General features: G+C 39.9%; 1 protein-coding gene across 2 annotated transcripts; it reads right to left on the bottom strand.

Annotated features, from left to right (window-relative positions):
- Window positions 1–4,628: 4,628 nt before the first annotated feature.
- On the bottom strand, window positions 4,629–18,401 carry LOC126807656 (nicotinamidase). Of its 2 annotated transcripts, none has more exons than XM_050532402.2 (6): window positions 18,176–18,401; window positions 13,722–14,030; window positions 12,082–12,284; window positions 9,511–9,664; window positions 8,535–8,621; window positions 4,629–6,511 (listed from the first exon to the last, which is right to left on the bottom strand). In XM_050532402.2, exons 2-6 carry the CDS (start codon window positions 14,014–14,016, stop codon window positions 6,396–6,398), a joined length of 855 nt encoding a protein of 284 aa, XP_050388359.1. In that variant the 5' UTR covers window positions 14,017–14,030; window positions 18,176–18,401; the 3' UTR covers window positions 4,629–6,395. The 2 variants fall into 2 exon arrangements, with proteins under 2 accessions (XP_050388359.1, XP_050388358.1); XM_050532401.2 differs by having other exon boundaries at window positions 13,722–14,035; window positions 18,176–18,399.
- Window positions 18,402–20,531: the final 2,130 nt, after the last annotated feature.

The raw sequence follows: 20,531 nt of genomic DNA on the forward strand, positions 1-20,531 counted from the left end.
TTGTTGAAATAAAATTGAACCAAATGTTAGTCCTGAACTGGCCTAGTTTGGACGCTAAACCCCATTCATCTTCTCTCTCTCTCTTCATTTCAGATCGGCTATGCAGCAGTAATGTCAACAATATATTCACTGGTCATGATGGTGGTCATTGTTGGATTAATCAAGCAAATCGTAGAAAGTCAGTTTTGTTCAGTTACTGCTATATTCTTTCTCGGGGTCGTTGGAATCTTTTTCGTGTCGGCACTATTACATCCCAGAGAGTTCCTCACAGTTTTCAATGGAGTTATATATTTTCTAACCATCCCTTCGTCATCAATGCTGTTAATATGTTACACTCTCGGTAACTTGAATAACGGGGCATGGGGTACTCGTGACAATAAGCTTGTTTCTGCTGCTAACCCTGAAACGGTGAAGGTCCCGGGAGAACAAGGTAAGGGACATAACCGGTCACTTGTATCAGGGGCGGCAACTCTTTTTGACACCGTTAAGAGTAAATTTAGTTCTGATTACGTATTTTCCTGTGGTAACCTCGTCCGGTGTATTTGCTGTCCAAGCGTTGCCCTTAAAGAAGAAGACGTAAAACTGAAAGCAATACTGACTAAATTGGAAGGACTAGAAGAACAGTTAGAAGATTTAGTGCCAAATCGAACCGGGAGCACTGAACAGGAATGGAACAAATTGCCATACGTAGCATCAGATGAACCAATGCAAAAATTCTCTGAGAATACAGATTTATTTGTTGGAAGTCGTTGTAAGTACACTACATTCATTCACAAATATAATGACCAATCTAATTAAAATATAGATCTATATTTCGTTTCGTTTTTTATACTTTCGATGGCCTACACTACATGTAGTAAAGACAAGTAAAATCGAAATTTTGAACTATAAAAACGAAACGAAATTGGATCTGTGTTTTAATCAGATTGAATAATAACAAATTTTATTGCACAGTAGTGCCTGGCGGAACTTGGCTAATATTGTAAGTAAAATTCTTAAAATGATAGAAATGACCAAAGCAGTAGTCATATATTCCAATATATTATTATTTTAGTAACCATAATTAGGAAGATAAAGTTACTTGGGGCTGCTTTATAATGGATTCTACCTTAAGAATTTTTGTCCCGTTTCGTTACACTGTCCCTTGCCAGACCCTCTGCCCTGCACCACTGACAAGAGGACGCCACGCCGGAAAATCCCAACGAACCTTCTCGGCCAACACATGAAGGTTCCGTGTTCGATCCCTGTGTTGGCCGCGAAGGTTCGTTGGGATTTTCCGGCGTAGCGTCCCCTTGTCAGTAGTGCAGGACGGCGGACCTGACAAGGGACAACTTATAGTCGTTCGGATGGGATGAAAAGTCGAGGTCCAGTGTACACATTGTCATGCACGTAAAAGATCCCTTGGCAGTTGGAATTTGATATAAAAGTATGGCATATGCCCGTCTTCGTTTGCCCAATCAGGACGTTAAAATTCATTTCATTTCATTTTAAGTACTCCATTTAGAGGAGAATTGAAACACGTCTTTTTAGAGTTTATTTTCTATTTGACAGTAAACCCCGTATATGAAGATGAACAAACAAGGCCGAGCAAACGTAGTTGGAATGAAGACCCTGATCTTGGGACAACAAAGGATTTCAACAACGAGGAGACACAATTTTGGAAGGAACTGATAACAACGTATCTGACACCGATTGAGTTAACTGAAGAACAGGCAAAAGAAGCTGCAGTGGAGATGACTGGCTTGAGGGATAAAGTCTGCTTATTTTTTTATCTCTCCAATGCTCTCTTTGTTACAATTATCTATATTTTAGAAAGTGTCTCCAGGGATAGTCCCGGACTTAGCATCCAATTGCCATGTGACAAAGGAAGAATCGGTCAGAAGATTGAACCAATATCGATAGCATTTACTTTAATCTTTGGGATTCTTTTGGTTACTCAGTTCATTGCTATGATGTTCCATCGGTTCTCCACGTTGCTACACATAGCTGCCACGACTCAGATCCGATGTAGAAAAACGGAACAGGAAGTTGAATTCCTTAGAATGGCCGCCATAAAGCGGTGTAACGACAGATATGGTTCTATCCGATCAATTGATTCTATCCGATCAATTGATTCCATTCCAAGCGACATAACGTTTATGGGGACGAAGGCAGACACTCGTAAATTTGTAAAAAGGTTAACCAGGAGACAGAGGGATGAGGCACGTAGAAAAACAAACAGGTAATAACATTTTAAAGATTTAAAGAGACAGCGCCGGTCAATAAAACAGATACTTAAACACAGACGCGAGATCAATGGAAACTCGTGTAAGCTTGTACCTTAAAGATGCGTTATATAAGATTACAAGATTGAGAGAGAGAGAGAGAGAGAGAGAGAGAGAGAGAGAGAGAGAGAGAGGGAGAGTGAGGGGGGAGAGGGAGAGAGAGAGAGAGAGAGACGTACACTCGACATGAACTAGGTCATTAGGACCCGGAGAAAACCCACGCGGTTAGAGGGGCGACGCTACAACCAGGGGAATTGAAAACACGCCAGTTGACTCAATGACAGAACCTATGATATGCAACACGTATGCGCTAACCAGTCGGCCATCAAACCCGCCTGACAGTTTTCGCTATGATAGTTTAAAAATAGACTATAAAATGATTGTTTGAAGAATAGCGTAGTCTGGATTATCATTGTCACCGTTCTTACGATAATAGCGTCTCGATTATCCATTACTAAATTAAATTATTAAATGGCGAGCGTGTTTCAATCCATTAAACATCACGACCATTCGATGAACTAGAGACTTGATTATGGGCTTGGCATGTGAATAAATATCTCATTAATAATTCATATAGCATTTAACGCCAAAATAAAGAGCTGCAATAGTCAGATCTAGCTCTAACATAATGCATCTTTAAGGGGAGGTAAATTGGTCTAACACGTACCCTCGGGATTCGTCTCCTTACTAAACACCCTACGAGCTACAGAATTATTGAAATAAAACTGTATGTGGATTGGTGAAATGAAATGAAATGGGGTTTAACGTCCTACTGTTCTGCTCTGACTGGGCTAATGAAGACGGGCTTACGCCATAATGTGTGCTATGAGGGAAATTTTGCCCGGATAGCGGCACTACGGCCTACTCTTATATCGAATTCCAATTGTCAAGGGATATTTTACGTACACGACAATGTGTACCATCGGAACGACTAGACAGCTGTCCTTGTCAGGCCCTCTCCATGTTTTCTGGTGTGGTGTATCGAATTTATCATGGAACGAAATTCATAGCTGAGATGACGATCCCTTTGTTACTTTTAGTGCCATTTGTTTAAAAGCCCATAAAAAGAAAGAAATTAATTTGCGAACTTTCACTTTAATCTGGGTAACATAAAAAAACGCCCTAAATTTCTACGAAAAAAAATTACATCGAAAATTGCAGCGGTTTGTCTGCAAAGTAAATAGAAAGGGCGATAAAAGCCAAAGCAATAAATATCTTTCTATAAATAGCTACGGCATACCCCTTTTTCTGGGTAAATATACTTTCAGGACCTCTTGAATGTCGATTTAAATACCGAAGCGAATTAAATCGAGAGAGAGAGAGAGAGAGAGAGAGAGAGAGAGAGAGATGGGGTTTAACGTCCACTCGACACAAACTAGGTCATTTCGGGACTAACATATGGTTTAATTTTTTATTTCAATAATTCGCTTGCGCGTGGGGCTCTTTAGCAGTGGGAGGAAACTGGGGGACCCGGAGAAAACCCACGAGGATGGACAGGCGACCCTACTCCTTGTCACATACAACCGGGGAATCGAAACCACGCCAGTTGACTCAATGAAAGGCCTTATGATACAGCGCATTGCCAACCATTCGGCCAGCCAACCCCCCCGAATTAAATCGAATCTTTTATACCAAATAAATCGATTTTAAATCTTAGTACCTATGATGTTTTTGTTTTTGTAGAGTGTTTGACATTTATAGACGAAATATATCAAGTTTCCAAAAGAACCTAGTATCCTTGGACGTCGAAAACAAAAATTATGACAAATTAGAGAAGGAAGCGAAGAGGCGTTTTGGCGTGATGCCCACAAAGTATGTGAAAACCATCGTCGACATGGCGAAAGACGACGACTTCAAGACGCGGCTGAGCGAACGTACCAAATCTTTAAACGCCTGGCAAAAAGTCAGGAAAAATATCGTTCACGACAGACGACCAGAACCTAAGTTAAGTTCTGTGGTGGAACAGGTCATAGCAAAAACTCGAGCAGATTCTATGATGCCTGAAGACAATAGGCAGGGATCCGCTTATGTCAGTGGTTCACCGTTAACGAGAAAAAGGCCCGTAGTCACTTTCGGTGAAACGTATGGGGAGAGGAAGGACGCAATAGCTCGTTCGTCTTGGGAATCAGCAAGATCTTCCAGTCAACATCCAGCACCTAGAACTAACGCGGACAGGTCATCGTTATGGTCAAAGGTGGCGTCAACGGTTGTGCCAACGTCTGATATGAACCGGTCGTTACTAGTAAATGCAGATATTGTCAACGATGGTGCTACCAACCCGGTCTTCCATCTGGAAGACGAAGGTGTTACCCTTGACGACGAGTATTACGACAGCCATGGGAACGCAATGACTACATTCTAATATAACTATATATTAATTTATTTATTCACCAATACCATGCGTTGTATATAGTGTACAAATATAATGAATGGAATTTTAAAAACAGTGGACATTTATCGTAAAATTACTTCGTTAAACACAATTAAATTACCTTCTTAAGAATACAATGAAAGAATGTACTTCGCGATTCCTGTAGTCTCAATTATATCATTTAAATTGTAAAGCTTTTAACAGTTCCTATAAGTGACCATACTTTTTTACACCCAGAATGCATGGAGGTGTATACTGCCATCATCCACCCACGCATGACGGTATGTCTGTTAAAAATTCTTGTTAAAGGACTTATAAATCGCCAGATTGTCTGAGATTTATTTGTTTTAGACGTGTCATTTATATGTTTGTTCCACTGTTAACCTGATATCATTGATTTACAAACTTAGGCCTTATACTAATAAATATATTTGTCATCAAATCACACACGTGATCAAGATTCTAACCTTGTGTTTATTATGTATAGAAAGTGGTTAGAGAGAGTGAAATTGTGTTTTACGTGCACTCAACACAAACTAGGTTATATCGTGACTAACATATGGTTCACTGTTTTTTTTTTATTGTTTCATTAATTCGGTTGTACGTAGGGGGTCTTTGGCAATGGAAGGAAACCGGGGGACCCGGAGAAAACCCACGAGGTTGAACGGGCGACCCTACTCCTCAGGCAAGTCTCTTAGGAAGCGGACGTAAAACGAACACCAGAAGCACTTGTCTGCGATATCAATTCGGTGGAAGCGGACGTTAAATAAAGCTATTCAAACACTAGCCTATTTAACCTACAGACGTGCTATTTCTAATAAAGATGGATATCACCCACATTAAACAAATAATCCCATAAGGCCCGTGTTATAATCGATTGGTAGTCTCGATCTAGTCCTTTTGTCCAAATATTGAAAAATGTGACCGAAAATTATATAATATTTATTTTTCTTTGTTGCTAAATTTAAAAAAAAATAATTATGCTAATTATGATAAGTATATTTTAGTTATTTTTCTATGTTGCTAAAGTATAAAAAATTAGCATGCTCATTATGTTAAATATTATGCATTTTTGTATGTTACTAAATTATAAAAAATAAGCATGCTCATTTTCATAAATATTATGCCTTTTTGTTTGTTACTAGATTATACAATAATAAGTAAGATCATTATCATAGTATGCCTTTTTGTATATTACTAAATTATAAAATAATAAGCATGCGAATTATCACAATGTTCCTTTTTGTATGTTACTAAATTATAAAATAATAAGCATGCACGTTATCATAATGTTCCTTTTTGTATGTTACTAAATTATAAAATAATAAGCATGCACGTTATCATAATGTTCCTTTTTGTATGTTACTAATTTATAAAATAATAAGCATGCACGTTATCATAATGTGCCTTTTTGTATGTTACTAATTGATACATATTTGTTTTTAGCAAGATCATTATCATGGCGTGCACGTAAAAGAATCCTTAACAGTTGGGTTTCCAAGTAAGTGTAGACCGTTGCGAAGATGTCCGGGCAATATTCCCCTCACGGCACAAGAGGTGTGCCCACGCCCCACGCCTCATCCCTAGGTATATATAACATTTAAGCTTATCTGCATTCTTGTAAACGTAACTAAATATATAATACACTGAACAAAGTGTAGGGGGTGGGAGGAGTCATAGACATTGTAACCGTATTAGAGGATTACATATTTATTAATAGTGTGGACTTACAACGCCAACCATTTTCTGTTTTCATAGTTTTATATATAAATATAACTTGTAATTAAATACATGTAGATACATGTTGGTACTATGATATTCCCACTGCTTGTTGATAAAGATTCCTTTAAATCTGTTGACAGGATCAGGTTAATGCCTGAAATATAATCCATAAATATACAAGTTAATAAATAATTAAATAAATTGTTTAAACAAGAATAAAGATCCTCCCTACTGTTATGCTATAAATACCTAGTGTTATACTAAAATACACTGTAGAGAGGGAGAGAGCGAGAGAGAGAGAGAGAGAGTTAATAATTAAATAAATTGTTTAAACAAGAGTAAATATCCTCCCTATTGTTATACTATAAATACCTAGTGTTATACTAGAATACCTGTATATCTAGAATTACTCTCCTGCCTACTATTATATACTATTCAAAAAACGTAGGGGATATTTGATTTTTAAGTGTTATTAAAGTCACCTAATGAAACTGACGAAGAAACAAATGACAAAATGAAATGAAGTTCACATTCATCTATTTATTCCAAATGATCGTTAGACTAAGTAAGGCACAGACTGACCATTATAAGGGTAAAATGATACCCGGGGTCAAACAGCAAAGTTACCACAGCATCACAACCAAGTCAGTAACGGGTAAATCCTCCTCTGTTTGCCAAACAAGCATTGATCCGACGTGGCATACTCCTAATGAGACGTCTAAGGTCATTTTGGTCCAGATTGTCCCATTCCTGTTGCAACGCAGCAGCAAGTTCTTGGACATTGGCAGGACGTTGTTGACGTTGACGTAACCTCTGTCCAAGCATGTCCCAGACATGCTCGATGGGGGAGAGGTCGGGACTCAGTGCTGGCCAAGGTAATGTGGTGATGTTCTGTTGTTGGAGGTAACCTGTAACGATCCTGGCCCTGTGACATCTTGCGTTGTCATCCTGGAAGATGAAACGGCGGCCATGACGTCGTGCGAACGGCACAACATGGACTGCCAAGATGTTGTCCCGGTAGTACTGGCCTGTAACACGCCCTGCAACAACATGTAAAGCCGTTCTTCCAGCAACAGTGATGCCTCCCCACACCATAACAGAACCACCCCCAAATCGATCATGTCTGATGACGTTAACGTCTTGGAAGCGCTCGTTTCGACGACGCCACACCCTCCTACGTCTGTCCAAAAAATCAACAGTGAACCTTGACTCATCTGAAAACATCACATTGCTCCAGCGTCGATTATCCCAGTGTTGACGATCCCTACACCAACGACGTCTTGCCTGAATGTGATGATCTCTCAAACAAGGGATCACGCGAGGACGTCGGGCGCGAAGGTGACCCCTATGCAGTCGATTCCGAATCGTCTGGCCACTCACTCTCACACCAGTGTCTGTTTGAAGACGAGCGCTGATCTGATTTGCTGTGATGACACGATTTCTCAAGGCCAAGGTACGGATAAATCGATCCTGGGCTTGAGTTGTCGCCCTTGGTCGACCTGAGCGTGGTCTGTCCTGTACAGATTGTGTATCACGGTATCTGGACCATAGCCTGCTTATGACAGACTGAGAAACATTCATCGTCCGCGCCACAACCGCCTGTGTTGTGCCGATCTGTAGCATGCCAAGGGCACGTAACCTTTCATTTTGGGTAAGCCGACGCATATCAAAATTTGTTTTCTGGTCACTAAAACAATTAAACTGATGTTTCCACCCTGGAATTCAATGCCACAATGACTGTAACATTCAAAGTCAGAGTCGTGCAAATCTTGGGTTGGACCCCCATGATGATCCCAAGCATCACCTGCATTCCATGCGGTAGCTATTGGTGCGTTTGGGCGTCACATGTAACTGGAAATGTTTCTTCTGTTAGGTTCTATAGTGATTTTTTTCGTAGTCATTTGCATATTTTAGTATTATGCCCCCAAAATCAAATATCCCCTACTTTTTTTGAATAGTATACTAGAATACCTGTCATCGGATTAGATCTATTTCTTAAGGTCAGCTCCAGATTTCGTCAAGGTCGCTGAGATGTAAATAAGGCTAGGGATGTGATTGTAGGTTAGGGTAAGCCTTTGACCAAATTTGAAATTGGCCTTATGAAATAGATTTAACGCTTTCATGCCCACGGATTTAGTTAAGTTTTCATTAAGCCTTCTTCCACTTAGTATATTTACCTTTAGTTGTCATGTCCCGTGCAGCGGCCGCAATACTCTCATTAGCTACACCTCGTGCAGCATCTTTCACCACAAACGTTTCATAACCTAAAAATAAATATTATAATGTGTTTATAACCTTAAATACATATAATAATGTTTTTGTAATCTAAAATAAATATTAAAATGTTTTTTATAATCTAACATAGTTTCAATCGCCCATATATAAACACATAAATCTTTGGCCCCATTCTTGACTGCACTCGTGGGTGTTTGGTCGTGGTTCCCCTTTGTCAGTGATGCAGGACTGAGGGCCTGACAAAAGAAATGAAATGAAATGGGGTTTAACGTCCTACTGTTCTGCTCCTAAACTGGGCTAATGAAGACGGGCATACTCCATACAGTGTGCTGTGAGGGAAATTTTGCCCGGGCAGCGGCACTACGGCCTACTCTTATATCGAATTCCAACGGCATACGCCATGCAGTGTACTATGAGTGAAATTATGCCCGGACAGGGGCGCTACAGCCAACTGCCAAGGGATCTTTTACGTGCACGCCAATGTGTACACGGGACCTAGGTTTTTTTTATCCCATCCGAACGACTAGACAGCTATCCTTGTCAGGCCCTCCGTCCTGCATCACTGACAAGGGGAAACCACGCCGGAAAATCTGGATGAGCTTTCTCGGCCAATGCAGGGATCGAACGCCCGACCTCCAGGCTAGCGAGCCAGCGTCTTACCCACTTAGCCACGTGATTCCCAGGGCCTGACAAGGACAGCTGTCTAGTCGTTGGATGGAACAAAAACGAGATCCAGTGTGCACATTGGCGTGCACGTAAAAGATCCCTTGACAGTTTGAATTCGATATAAGAGTAGGCCCTAGTGCCGCTGTCCAGGCTAAATTTCCCTGAACAGAACAGTAAGAGGTTAAACCCCATTTCATTTCATTTTTTTTTTCGGTTTCCACGACCTTTGCTCTCTGTGAAAAAATTACTTACCAAGGGTTTTAGCGTCTAAAGCAGTATAATATACACAAAAATCAGAGGCCATCCCTGTAATAAATACTCTCGTTATTTCGTTGTCTTTAAGAACAGAGTTGAGTCGAGTTTGGGTTATCTTCGCATTATCATAGAAGGCTGAATAGGCGTCAATCTAAAATCAAAAGACGAATACATTAAAGTACACAACGGGTTGTTTTTGTCGATGTCCCATCCGAATGACTAGACAGTTGTCCTTGTTATGCCCTCCGACCTGCATGCCAAGGTGTATAATGAGTTTGACACTGTCATAAGCCTTTCCTATGCGTTATCATCTTCCTCTAGTCGCGTAGGTGCTTGTGGCGAGGGTTGGGGTTGGATTGGCACTATAAGTGGAATAACCTAGAATCTCTTTTCATCTTAAAGTTGCAATTTCATATTTTTAAGTTATATTTTTAAAATTTATTAAAATAAAGCCTTACAATAGATGGTATCTATAAACAGTCCTACCTTGTTAAAGAATTAATCCTATTAATCCTATAATTCACTATTGCCAGTTGAGAAATTGGCAAAAATATCATTTTCATCTTCAAATTCCAACGTTTGAAGGTAACTACTCCATGGTGGAGAATAGAAAACAAGGGAGGTAGTAATTGGGGGGGGGGGGGGGGTAATTGTGTTATTATTTCCGGTGTAAATGAGTTAAGTGTGAGAATGACACCTATGATCGTATAATAGTGAGTTGACAACCTATTGAGCAAAAGACATAGAAATAATTATGTTTTGACTTTGTTAGAAAATATGAAATTGTACTTTAACCAGGCACTGATTAGACCACTACGTAGTTTTCTACTTGCCCGGTGTTAATAGGCAATATGGAACCAATCATATTCTAGAACAACAATGCGGGATCGTACAGTAAACAAAGGGGGGGGGGGGTAATAATTACGTAAGCATTGTGGGTGATAACCATATGAGAATACTTGTCGAAACGTCGTTCTTGTGTAATAAAACCAGTTTTTGTTCCCAATAAAAATCGTGTTCCGTGAATGTGTTTCGCAATCGCTAAATGCTACTTAAAGATTGTGAATCAAAGAGAATCAGCTCTTTAAAGGGACAATAATACTCTTGCTGGCTTGACAGCTTCAGAAAATAAATAATAGCCTTATTCTAAGTATTAGATGTTTAAATGTCCTACCTGCTGTGTAAATTATCCATTAAATCCTATTTTACTTGTCCAGAGGGTTCGAAAATATTTTTAAATCCAAGTCACATTTGAAAAGGTTTACGTTAGGCTTCTTAAATCATTTAGTTGAATTTTTCCAATTTTTTTAAATTAGGTGTGTTAAGATGAAATTTGTAACATAAATTAATTGGAATATTGTAAAATAGTACAATTTGTTGACCAGAATAAAGATTGGGACATATTATTCAGTTACAACAAGAGTGGTATTGAGCCTTTAAGGTTAGATCTATTTCATAAGGCCAACTTCAAGCTTTGATAAATTACAACAAACAACAATTTTATAACGGGCTATATTTTAGTTAAAATAAGGCGAACAATTTTAAGTAAATTCTTAAGCCTGAGAATGCTTTGCGAACTCATGGCCTGATTCTCATAGAGTTCGATGACGCGACACGACTAGATAGGCCTCATATTTTAAACACAAAAACAACAAGATACCATAATATAGATAACGGACTGGTATGTTTTACTCTAGTTCCATGTACAGGGGACCTAGTCAAAGCAGGTACTTAGTCAAACCTAGATAACAAACCTTGTCTCTCATCAACCCTCCGTGTTTCGAGATAAGATATGGTGCTATATAGTTCCACGTAGCAAAGCCAAACGCAAATCATGATCACATCGGGTCTCAATAAGCAAAATTGACAATATTTTTCATTAAAACGACGATTGATTTTTGTTATTTATAATATTTCTGCCACGTACAACTACAATCAAGCATATAATCCTACCTGAAATTGGTATAAATCATCGTATTTAAAATTGAGGCGTTAAGCCGTTACTAGGAACGCCATTTTTAAACGGGAGATGTATAAAAACAACGCTTCATTAATTTAAACGCGAATATTGGCCTCTGTAAGTTTAATTAGTCATAATAGTATAAAATGATCTTATTTTTAAGATGTTACATGCATTTATAAAGAAATTGAGTTTACCACTTGGAACTAAAGGCACCCAATCGTAGCTAAAAACAAGCACATCGGTATATCTCAAAGTTTTAAGATACGTTCTCGTAGCTAAGTCAAACCACTACACCGGAAGTGCACAATACCGGCTATAGTTTAGTCAGAATATACATATACGAGTACCTGTTCGTGTAGAAATATTTCAGAGAGAGAGAGAGAGAGAGAGAGAGTTTAACGTCCACTCGACACAAACGAGGTCATTTCGGGACAAACATATGGTTTAATCTTATTTCAATAATTCGCTTGTGCGTAGGGGTCTTTAGCAGTGGGAGGAAACCGGAGGATCCGGAGAAAAAGTTAGACAGGCGACCCCACTCCTTGCCACGTAGAAATATTTCATAACACAACACATCAATCGTGTAAAAACCGATGAAGACATACCCCACACTTCTGTCCTTTGTAAATAATGACATCGGCATCTTCTCGGATCAAACCGGGGTCTAACTTGGATGAGGTAGGTCCTTGTGAGATATTTTTAATACAGTGGTCTGGCCATAATGTTTGAATGACATGGGTAGATACCGTAGAACAATTAACGGCATAAACGAACTCGCTACCAACCGCTTCACCGTAACACAGCTCACCTACAAAATAGCAACAGGCCTACATACATCGACATCATTTCCGGACGGGGGAACCACGTGGCTAAGAGGGTAAGACACTGGCTCGCTAGCCCGGAGATCGCGTGTTGGCAAAGAAAGATCATCGGAATTTTCCAACGTGGTTTCTCCTTGTCAGTGGTGCAGGAAGGAGGGCCTGACAAGCATAGCTGCCTAGTCGTTCGGGTGGGACACAAATTCGAGGTCCCGTGTAAACATTGGCGTGCACGTAAAAGATCCCTTGGCAGTTGGAATTCGATATAAGAGTAGGCGATAGAGAGAAAGAGAAATGGGGTTTAACGTCCACTCGACTAAGAGTAGGCGATAGTGCCGCTGCCCGGGCAAAAGTAACCTCATAGCACACTGCATGGCGGATGCCCGTCTTCATCAACCCAGTCAAAGCAGAACAGTAGGACGTTAAACCCCATTTCATTTCATTTTCATTTCCGGGCGATAAAAAGGAAACAGCTTTTGGATAATACAAATTCCATCAGGCCTTCAGTAATTCTATGTAATAATCTATACAAAGCACAAACCGCCAATGGCAAGGGGCCGTGTCTAGTCGTTCGGATAGAACGATAAACCGAAATGCGAGGAACGTAAAGTTTGACAGTTGAACTAATAATATGCCGTGGTACCGCTGCACGTGCAGTAGTTACCTTATCGCACTCTACGAATGGAGTTTGCATTATCACGGTTGTTGCAGAAAGTATGATGTCAAACACCATTTCATTTTCTTCGGGTCTGGCAAGGGACAACGTATAGTCATTAGGATGGGGTAAAAAAGCGAGATCCTGTGTACACATTGGCGCAAAATTCGATATAAGAGTTGGCCCTAGTGCCACTGTTCTGGCAAAATTTTCCTCATAGCACACTGTACCCCGTATGTCCGTCTTCATTAGCCCAGTCGGAGAACAGTGGGACGTTAAACCCCATTGTATTCCATTACTCACCTCAATCAACAAGGATTAAGGCCGAAAAACAGAGGTCTAGTGTGCACATGGGCGTGTATGTAAAAGAACCGTTAACAGCTGTCTGGGCAAAATTGCACTCCCGTCCCACTGTATGGTGCATGTTTGTCTTCATTAGCCCAGACCTTGAAGAAAAATAGGACGTTAAACCCCATTGTATTCCATTACTCACCACAATCAACAAGGATTAAGGTTCAAATAACACACTATTTATGGATAACAATTACTGTGGTTTATTTCACTGCAACGTTTCAACAAGATTTCACAAGTCGTTATCAAGCATATAACACAAATTATTAAGGTTATATTTACTTACTTGTATAGAGAGACCAACGTAGATAGATTCTGAAATCTATTCAATTTGGATTTCAATAATAATATGATCTCGGAAATATTGTCGCGACGCGAAATGCTTTTGTGTAAATCCGAAATACGCACCAATTATTCTTACCTTGTGAGTTATAAGTTAAATTAATTGTTTGACCGGGTTGATATCCTGTATGTTGAGAGGCAAACGAAACATGATCAGAACAATGCCAATCTTGGGAGAATACGACCAAGTCTAAGCTGTTCTTGTAATCATTCCTGATGCTGTTGATAACTGGTATGATATCATTGCCTCCTGGCACTGCCAAATTACCACCTTTCAGAAAGCAGTCTTGGACATCTATGATGAGTAGAGCATTTTTAGAATTCACTCCCCAAAGACACAATGCCGAGAAAATAAAAAAGTAACAAGGTACCATTTCCGCACAAACTTCTGTTCTGAAATGAAAACAAATTATTATTATGTACATATTGCCGATAAGTACCCCTTCGCGTCGCTAAAGGGGTGGGGGAGGGCACGAACCGATGGTGGATAGACTGCTTACTTGTCTCACAGGAACTCCAATTGAGAGTGAAAGTAAACTTCACCTACTAACAACACCTTTCGTGACTAACTAAAAAAGCCAAAGGCTCCGCCCATTCAAGTAGGATCTATATGAAACTTGGCATGTTTGTTCCTGGGACATGTGCGCGCGCATCGATGTATTCGTTCCTAAACCATGACGCACACAAGCACAATCTGTTTCACAGAGAATTACAAGTCTAGTGATATATCTCTGTCAAAGATGACTGTCTTAACACGTGCTGTCACAGCACGCAGCGTCAATCATTGGCTGAATGGCGCGTGCATTGTTTACATAAGACGTTACTGCTTCGGAGAAAATGCTGCATTTTAGTCATTTTAATACCCATTTACACTAAATAGGAAATAATTTTTACCTACAAATACGTCAAACGCCTTTATTTATTTTTCCAATACATAAAAAAAATGTTTTAGAATTTAATTTGTCGCAGGAAAAAAGTTAATATTTCTGGCTCATTAAGCCGCATCCATGTCATCCTTATCAGTGATTGTAGCGGCCTAGCAAATATTCACTGCGGATCAGTGTGACACAAGCATTGTATGGGTGACATATAACATGACGTAACTATCTGTAGCTCCTCCTTCCTACCTTAACTGAGACTTGAGAGAGTCCGGCGAAACCGCATACTATTCATGCTGTACAAATATTTGACTTGCATTCATATCATAGGTCATATGGTATATTCTCCATGGCCACGTTGATTTAGTGATATCCGAGCAACTCAATAATTTCAAAATTTCAAATTGGCATTGTCACGGTAAAAGTCAATGTGTCGAGCACAAACGAACCTGTGTATATCACACAGAGAGAGGTGTGGGGGGGGGGGGGGGGAGGGCGCCTGACCAACCTCGTGGATTTCCTTCCAAGTGAATTATTAACAACATTTTGAACTATGTCAGTCCTGAAATGACCTAGTAGTTTGTATAGAGTGGATGTTTAACCCCATTTTTCTCTTTCTCTGGTGATGGTGTGTGTGTATGGGGGGGGGGGGGGCTGAATGGTTAGCATGTGTGCGCTGTATCATAAGGTCTGTCATTGCGTCAACTGGCATGGTTTCGATTCTCCGGTAGTACGTAACAAGAAGTAGGGTCGCCTGTCCAACTTCGTGGGTTTTCTCCGGGTCCTCCGGTTTCCCCCACTGCTAACGACCTCTACGCGCATGCGAATCATCGAAATAAAATTGAACCATGTCCCGAAATGACCTAGTTTGTGTCGAGTGGACGTTAACCCCCCTCTCCCCCTCTCTCTCTCTCTCTCTCGGGGATCACGTGGATAAGTGGGTAAGACGCTAGCTCGCTAGCCTGGAGGTCGGGTGTTCGATCCCTGCATTGGCCGAGAAAGTTCATCCAGATTTTCCGGCGTGGCTCTCCCTTGTCAGAGATGCAGGACGGAGGGGCTGACAAGGAAAGCTGTCTAGTCGTTCGGATGGGACGAAAAACCGAGGTCCCGTGTACACATTGGCGTGCACGTAAAAGATCCCTTGGCAGTTGGAATTCGATATACGAGTAGGCCGTAGTGCCGCTGTCCGGGCAAAATTTCCCTCATAGCACACTGTATGGCGCATGCCCGTCTTCATTAGCCCAGGTTAGGAGCAGAACAGTAGGACGTTAAACCACATTTCATTTCATTTCATTTCATTTCTCTCTCTCTCTCTCTCTCTCTTGTACATTTCGATCGCCATGTTAGTTAATAAAGAAACAACTTTTGCCATCAATGTGGCCTGATTGCGGAAAAATCATTTCGCAATGTACGCAATCTGGTTCGTAGAGGTAATGCGAAAGCCTTCTTTTAACTCTGTAGAATATTATACGTCAACGTGTGAGGTCACATCATACGGCCTCGACAGCAGTTGCTTTGTTTATCTCGGCCGTAGTAACGCAAACTGATCCGTTGTGGCATCTCGGGACTAACATATGGTTCAGTTTTATTTCCATAATTCGCCTGCGCGTAATGGTCTTTGCTAGTGGGCGGAAACGGGAGTACCCGGAGAAAACAGACAGACGACCCTACCCCTTGTCAAGTACAAGCGGGGATCAAAACCACACCACATAAATTAATGACAGACCTTATGATTTCACGCACACGCGTAAACCATTAGACCACCCAACACGCCTTACGCTTTAGGGTTTACTTTGGAATTTTTAGCAGTGGGAGAAAACTCACGAGGTTGGATAGGCAAAAGCAAATTTAGACCTAATTCATTTCATATTGTCTCGTATGAAATGAAATGAAATGGGGTTTAACGTCCTACTGCTCTACTCCTAAACTGGGCTAATGAAGACGGGCATGCGCCATACAGTGTGTTATGAGGTATCGAACACCCGACCTCCAGGCTAGCAAGCCAGCGTCTAACCCATTTAGCCACCGTGACCCCCAATCACGTATGGACATAAAGATATTTTCCATTATGCTTATCCGCATATCGTAATCGTATAGAAGGATAATCTGTTAGTTGACCTTTAATACAGGTATAAATTATAAAGGTCTACTCGTCCGTCTTATGATGACACAGGTGATCGTTATATTGTACTAACAACTAAAGCATTTCGTGTCGCGACAATACTTCCGAATATTATATTATTATTGAAATCCAAATTGAATAGATTTCAGAATCTATCTACGTTGGTCTCCCTATACAGGTGAGTAAATATAACCTCAATCCTTGTTGATTGTGGTGAGTAATGGAATACAATGGGGTTAACGTCTTACGTTTATTCAAGGTCTGGGCTAATGAAGACAAACATGCACCATACAGTGGGAGAGAGAGAGAAATGGGATTTAACGTCCACTCGAAACAAACTAGGTCATTTCGGGACTAACATATGGTTTAATTCTATTTCAATAATTCGCTTGTACGTAGGGGTCTTTAGCAGTCGGAGGACCCGGAGAAAACCCACGGGGTTGGACAGTCGACCCTACTTGTCACGTACAACCAGGGATTTGAAACCACGCCAGTTGACTCAATGACAGGCCTTATGATACAGCGCGCACATGCTAACCATTCGGCCATCCAACCCCCCCCCCCCCCGCACCATACAGCAGGACGTGAGTGCAATTTTGCCCAGACAGCGGCGTTACGACCGTCTCTTATATCGAATTCCAGCTGTTAACGGTTCTTTTACGTACAATAGACCTCTGTTTTTCGTCCCATCCAAACGCCTAGACACTATTTCTTGTCAGGTCCTAAGTCCTGCACCACAGACAAGGGGAAACCACACCAGAAAGTCCCTTGATGCTGTCTTGGCCACCACTGGGAACGAACCCAAGATATCCTCGAGCGAGCCAAGACCTTACTCTCTGAACCAGTGGTGAGTAATACAGGTGGACTATTAATGAGCAGATCCTGACATGTTGTTTTTATATATAAACAATATTTTCATTCAGATTTGTTTCTGAACAGGGCTTGGGGGACAGGCATAGCTTATATCAAACCCCTCAAACTGTCAGATATAGATACATGTGTTTACATTTTATAAATAAATATACAATGCACAAGGGACAGTCATTATGTCATAACTAGTTATTCATAACAAAACACAACACAGGGTATATACGGATATGACTACTTCTCTATTATTTAATAACGACATTTCGTATCACATGCAGGTCACGTTTTCAAGTTAAGGATAAATAATCTAGTCAGCCTATTTACACATATTTTAGCTAAAACTAATCTGATTATAGTTGTTCCTGGAACCGTCTGGTGTTTTCGAAAATAAGTGGACAGTTTCAACATGTCCCAGATTGTCCAAAATAATATTAACTATATAGTATAGTGTTATTAAAAATAAAAATATTTTGAACAAATATTCAACAATCTTAAAAAAAAAAATTTGAGTCAAAATTTCAATTAAAATATGTCATAGTCTGAAAAATTTATCCAAATAAAAAGTCCCGATAATATAAAACTTGTTCTCATTGGAGTAGACGTGACCACCACAACCATTTATAAACCACTTTATAACTGGCTATTTAAATAAATAAAATATCCTACCGTTTATGAAACGTCCCGATTATTAGCTGGCATAGATACAACTTGTTCTCATCAGAGAGGTCGTGACCACTTCGATTCCACTGTTCACACAAACTAAATTTACGCTGTAATCTGTCTACAATTAGCGCCGCTTGAAAACAGACACAAAGCTAGCTGACCGACACACGCAGACGGCTTGTCAAAGTCGTGTCGAACTACATGTACTAGTAATTTGTCAATCTGTTTCACAAAGAATTACGAGTCTCGTATAATATCTCTGTCGTAGATGACTGCCTTAACTGAATGGCGCGTGCATTGTTTACATAAGACATAACTGCTTCGGAGAGAATGCTGCATTTTAGTCATTTTAATACCCATTTACACTAAATCGGAAATAATTTTTAACTACAAATACGTCAAACGCCTTTATTTATTTTTCCAATATATACAAAAAATGTTTTAGAATTTAATTTGTCGCAGGAAAAAAGTTAATATTTCTAGTTCATTAAGCCGCATCAATGTCATCCTTATCAGTGATTGTCGCAGCCAAGCAAATATTCACTGCGGATCAGTGTAGTAATTTGTATGTTCGTTTCAACTTTTTCTTTTACTACATGCGTACTTACCTTTGTTGACATTTATGTCTAGGTTTCGATGAATGATAATAGAGGCAGGACCAGGATGTAAACAGATATACGAAAATGACGTCACAGCCTAGCGTATAGATTCTTTAACCAGGCATTAAAATAAATTGAAATGAGTCAACACTCTTCAATACTTTTTTTTTTTTAATCAAATTATTGTAGTATTTAGGCTCTTTTTTGGTTGTAAACAGTATGATCATAAAAACGTTTAGGAAAATTTTACAGGCCGGGGATATGTTTGTAATATCGAACTTCCTTGTTGTGTTTCCTTTGTGATCGTAATAAAACTACAGGTTAGTTCGTTTCAACAACTTTATTGTTAAACTAGTTGGCTTCGAAGGTCCCTCGTTCTAAATAAAGCATAGATGATGGCTGTTCGGAATATTTGGGTAAGCTCTGATCAATTCCGCTCAACACCCTCTTTTATAACCCCCTTATTTCTGCATGTTATAGACCATTACCTTATTTGGTCTACCACACACACGTCATAAACAGATAGAATTTGATGGATATTTTGACAATGGTAAGGATTTTACCAAAATTTCACTGTTTTCTGTTTTATATATTTATAAACATGTAATTGATTTTCATTAGTTCGTGGGATTTAACTCTATAGCGAATGTTAACAATTAATGTATAAAGATACACCATGGTCTTAAGGGCCATACAACAAAAGAGCGTCCGTGAGTAATTTTCATAGAGTATGACATTTTTGGTATTTAGAGATTGATATCCGAGTCACATTTGGTCTGTTCTTCACAGTCGTTTATTCTTATTTCTTCATTTGTTGTCGTATTTGGCCATTTGTCATTTGTACACTAAAATTAAAATTTGTATCTTAAAATCAATATTTGTTTTACAAATCAGACACTTGTCCTGATATGGGAAATCTGACTGAAAAGGGAAGCAGTCAGTGATGGCTCAGTGAGTAGGACGTTGGCTCGCTAACTCGGAGGTCGTTCTATCCTGACGTGGGTAGAGAGAGTGGGATTTCCTGTCGTGACCCCCCCCCCCTCCCCTCCCCTCCCCTCCCCCCCCTCCCCTCTTCCACCCATTGACAAGGAACAATATATAGTCGTTCTGTCGGCTTGAAGACCGATTGGACTGATGTTGCTTCTGTGGATTTCCCGGCCATGGTATCATTTTGGATAATATATATGAAATATATGTATGTCATATCTGTGAAACTAATTAAAACATATCTTCACCAAATTTGCAGGAGGAGGTCTACAGCAGAATAGAACCATTACAAAGAAACATTATCATGGCAACATTTTTTAAACATTATTTATTACTTTTCCTAACTATTTGTACCAGTTCCAATTCTATAGCTTTGAAATTGAAAATAAATCTGGTAGCCCCACTTCACCCCTAAGAATAGGTTTTAAAAGCAAGCTAAAGAACAATCTGATTACAATACAGATCTATATTTAGTTTCGTTCTTGTATACTTTCTATGGCCTACACTACATGAAGATCTGACCGGTTGTACTGGAAGGTCGCGTCGGGGGGTCGTACTAGCGGCTCTTGACTCTATGATGCTAGACATTGATTAATCAATCAGCGTTGACGTTTCTAGTGGTTTACCCACAATTCCGTGCATCGCACGCCAAGAACCCACCGTAACAGATCGTTTCATTGGCTAATCCCTCACTTCAACCAGAACGCCGGTAATATAACAACTCATCCAGATCCTAGTGTAGTAAAGTAAAAACGAAATTTTGAATTATAAAA

This window comes from Patella vulgata, chromosome 9 (genome assembly GCF_932274485.2).
Source record: "Patella vulgata chromosome 9, xgPatVulg1.2, whole genome shotgun sequence".
Classification (NCBI taxonomy): domain Eukaryota; kingdom Metazoa; phylum Mollusca; class Gastropoda; family Patellidae; genus Patella; species Patella vulgata.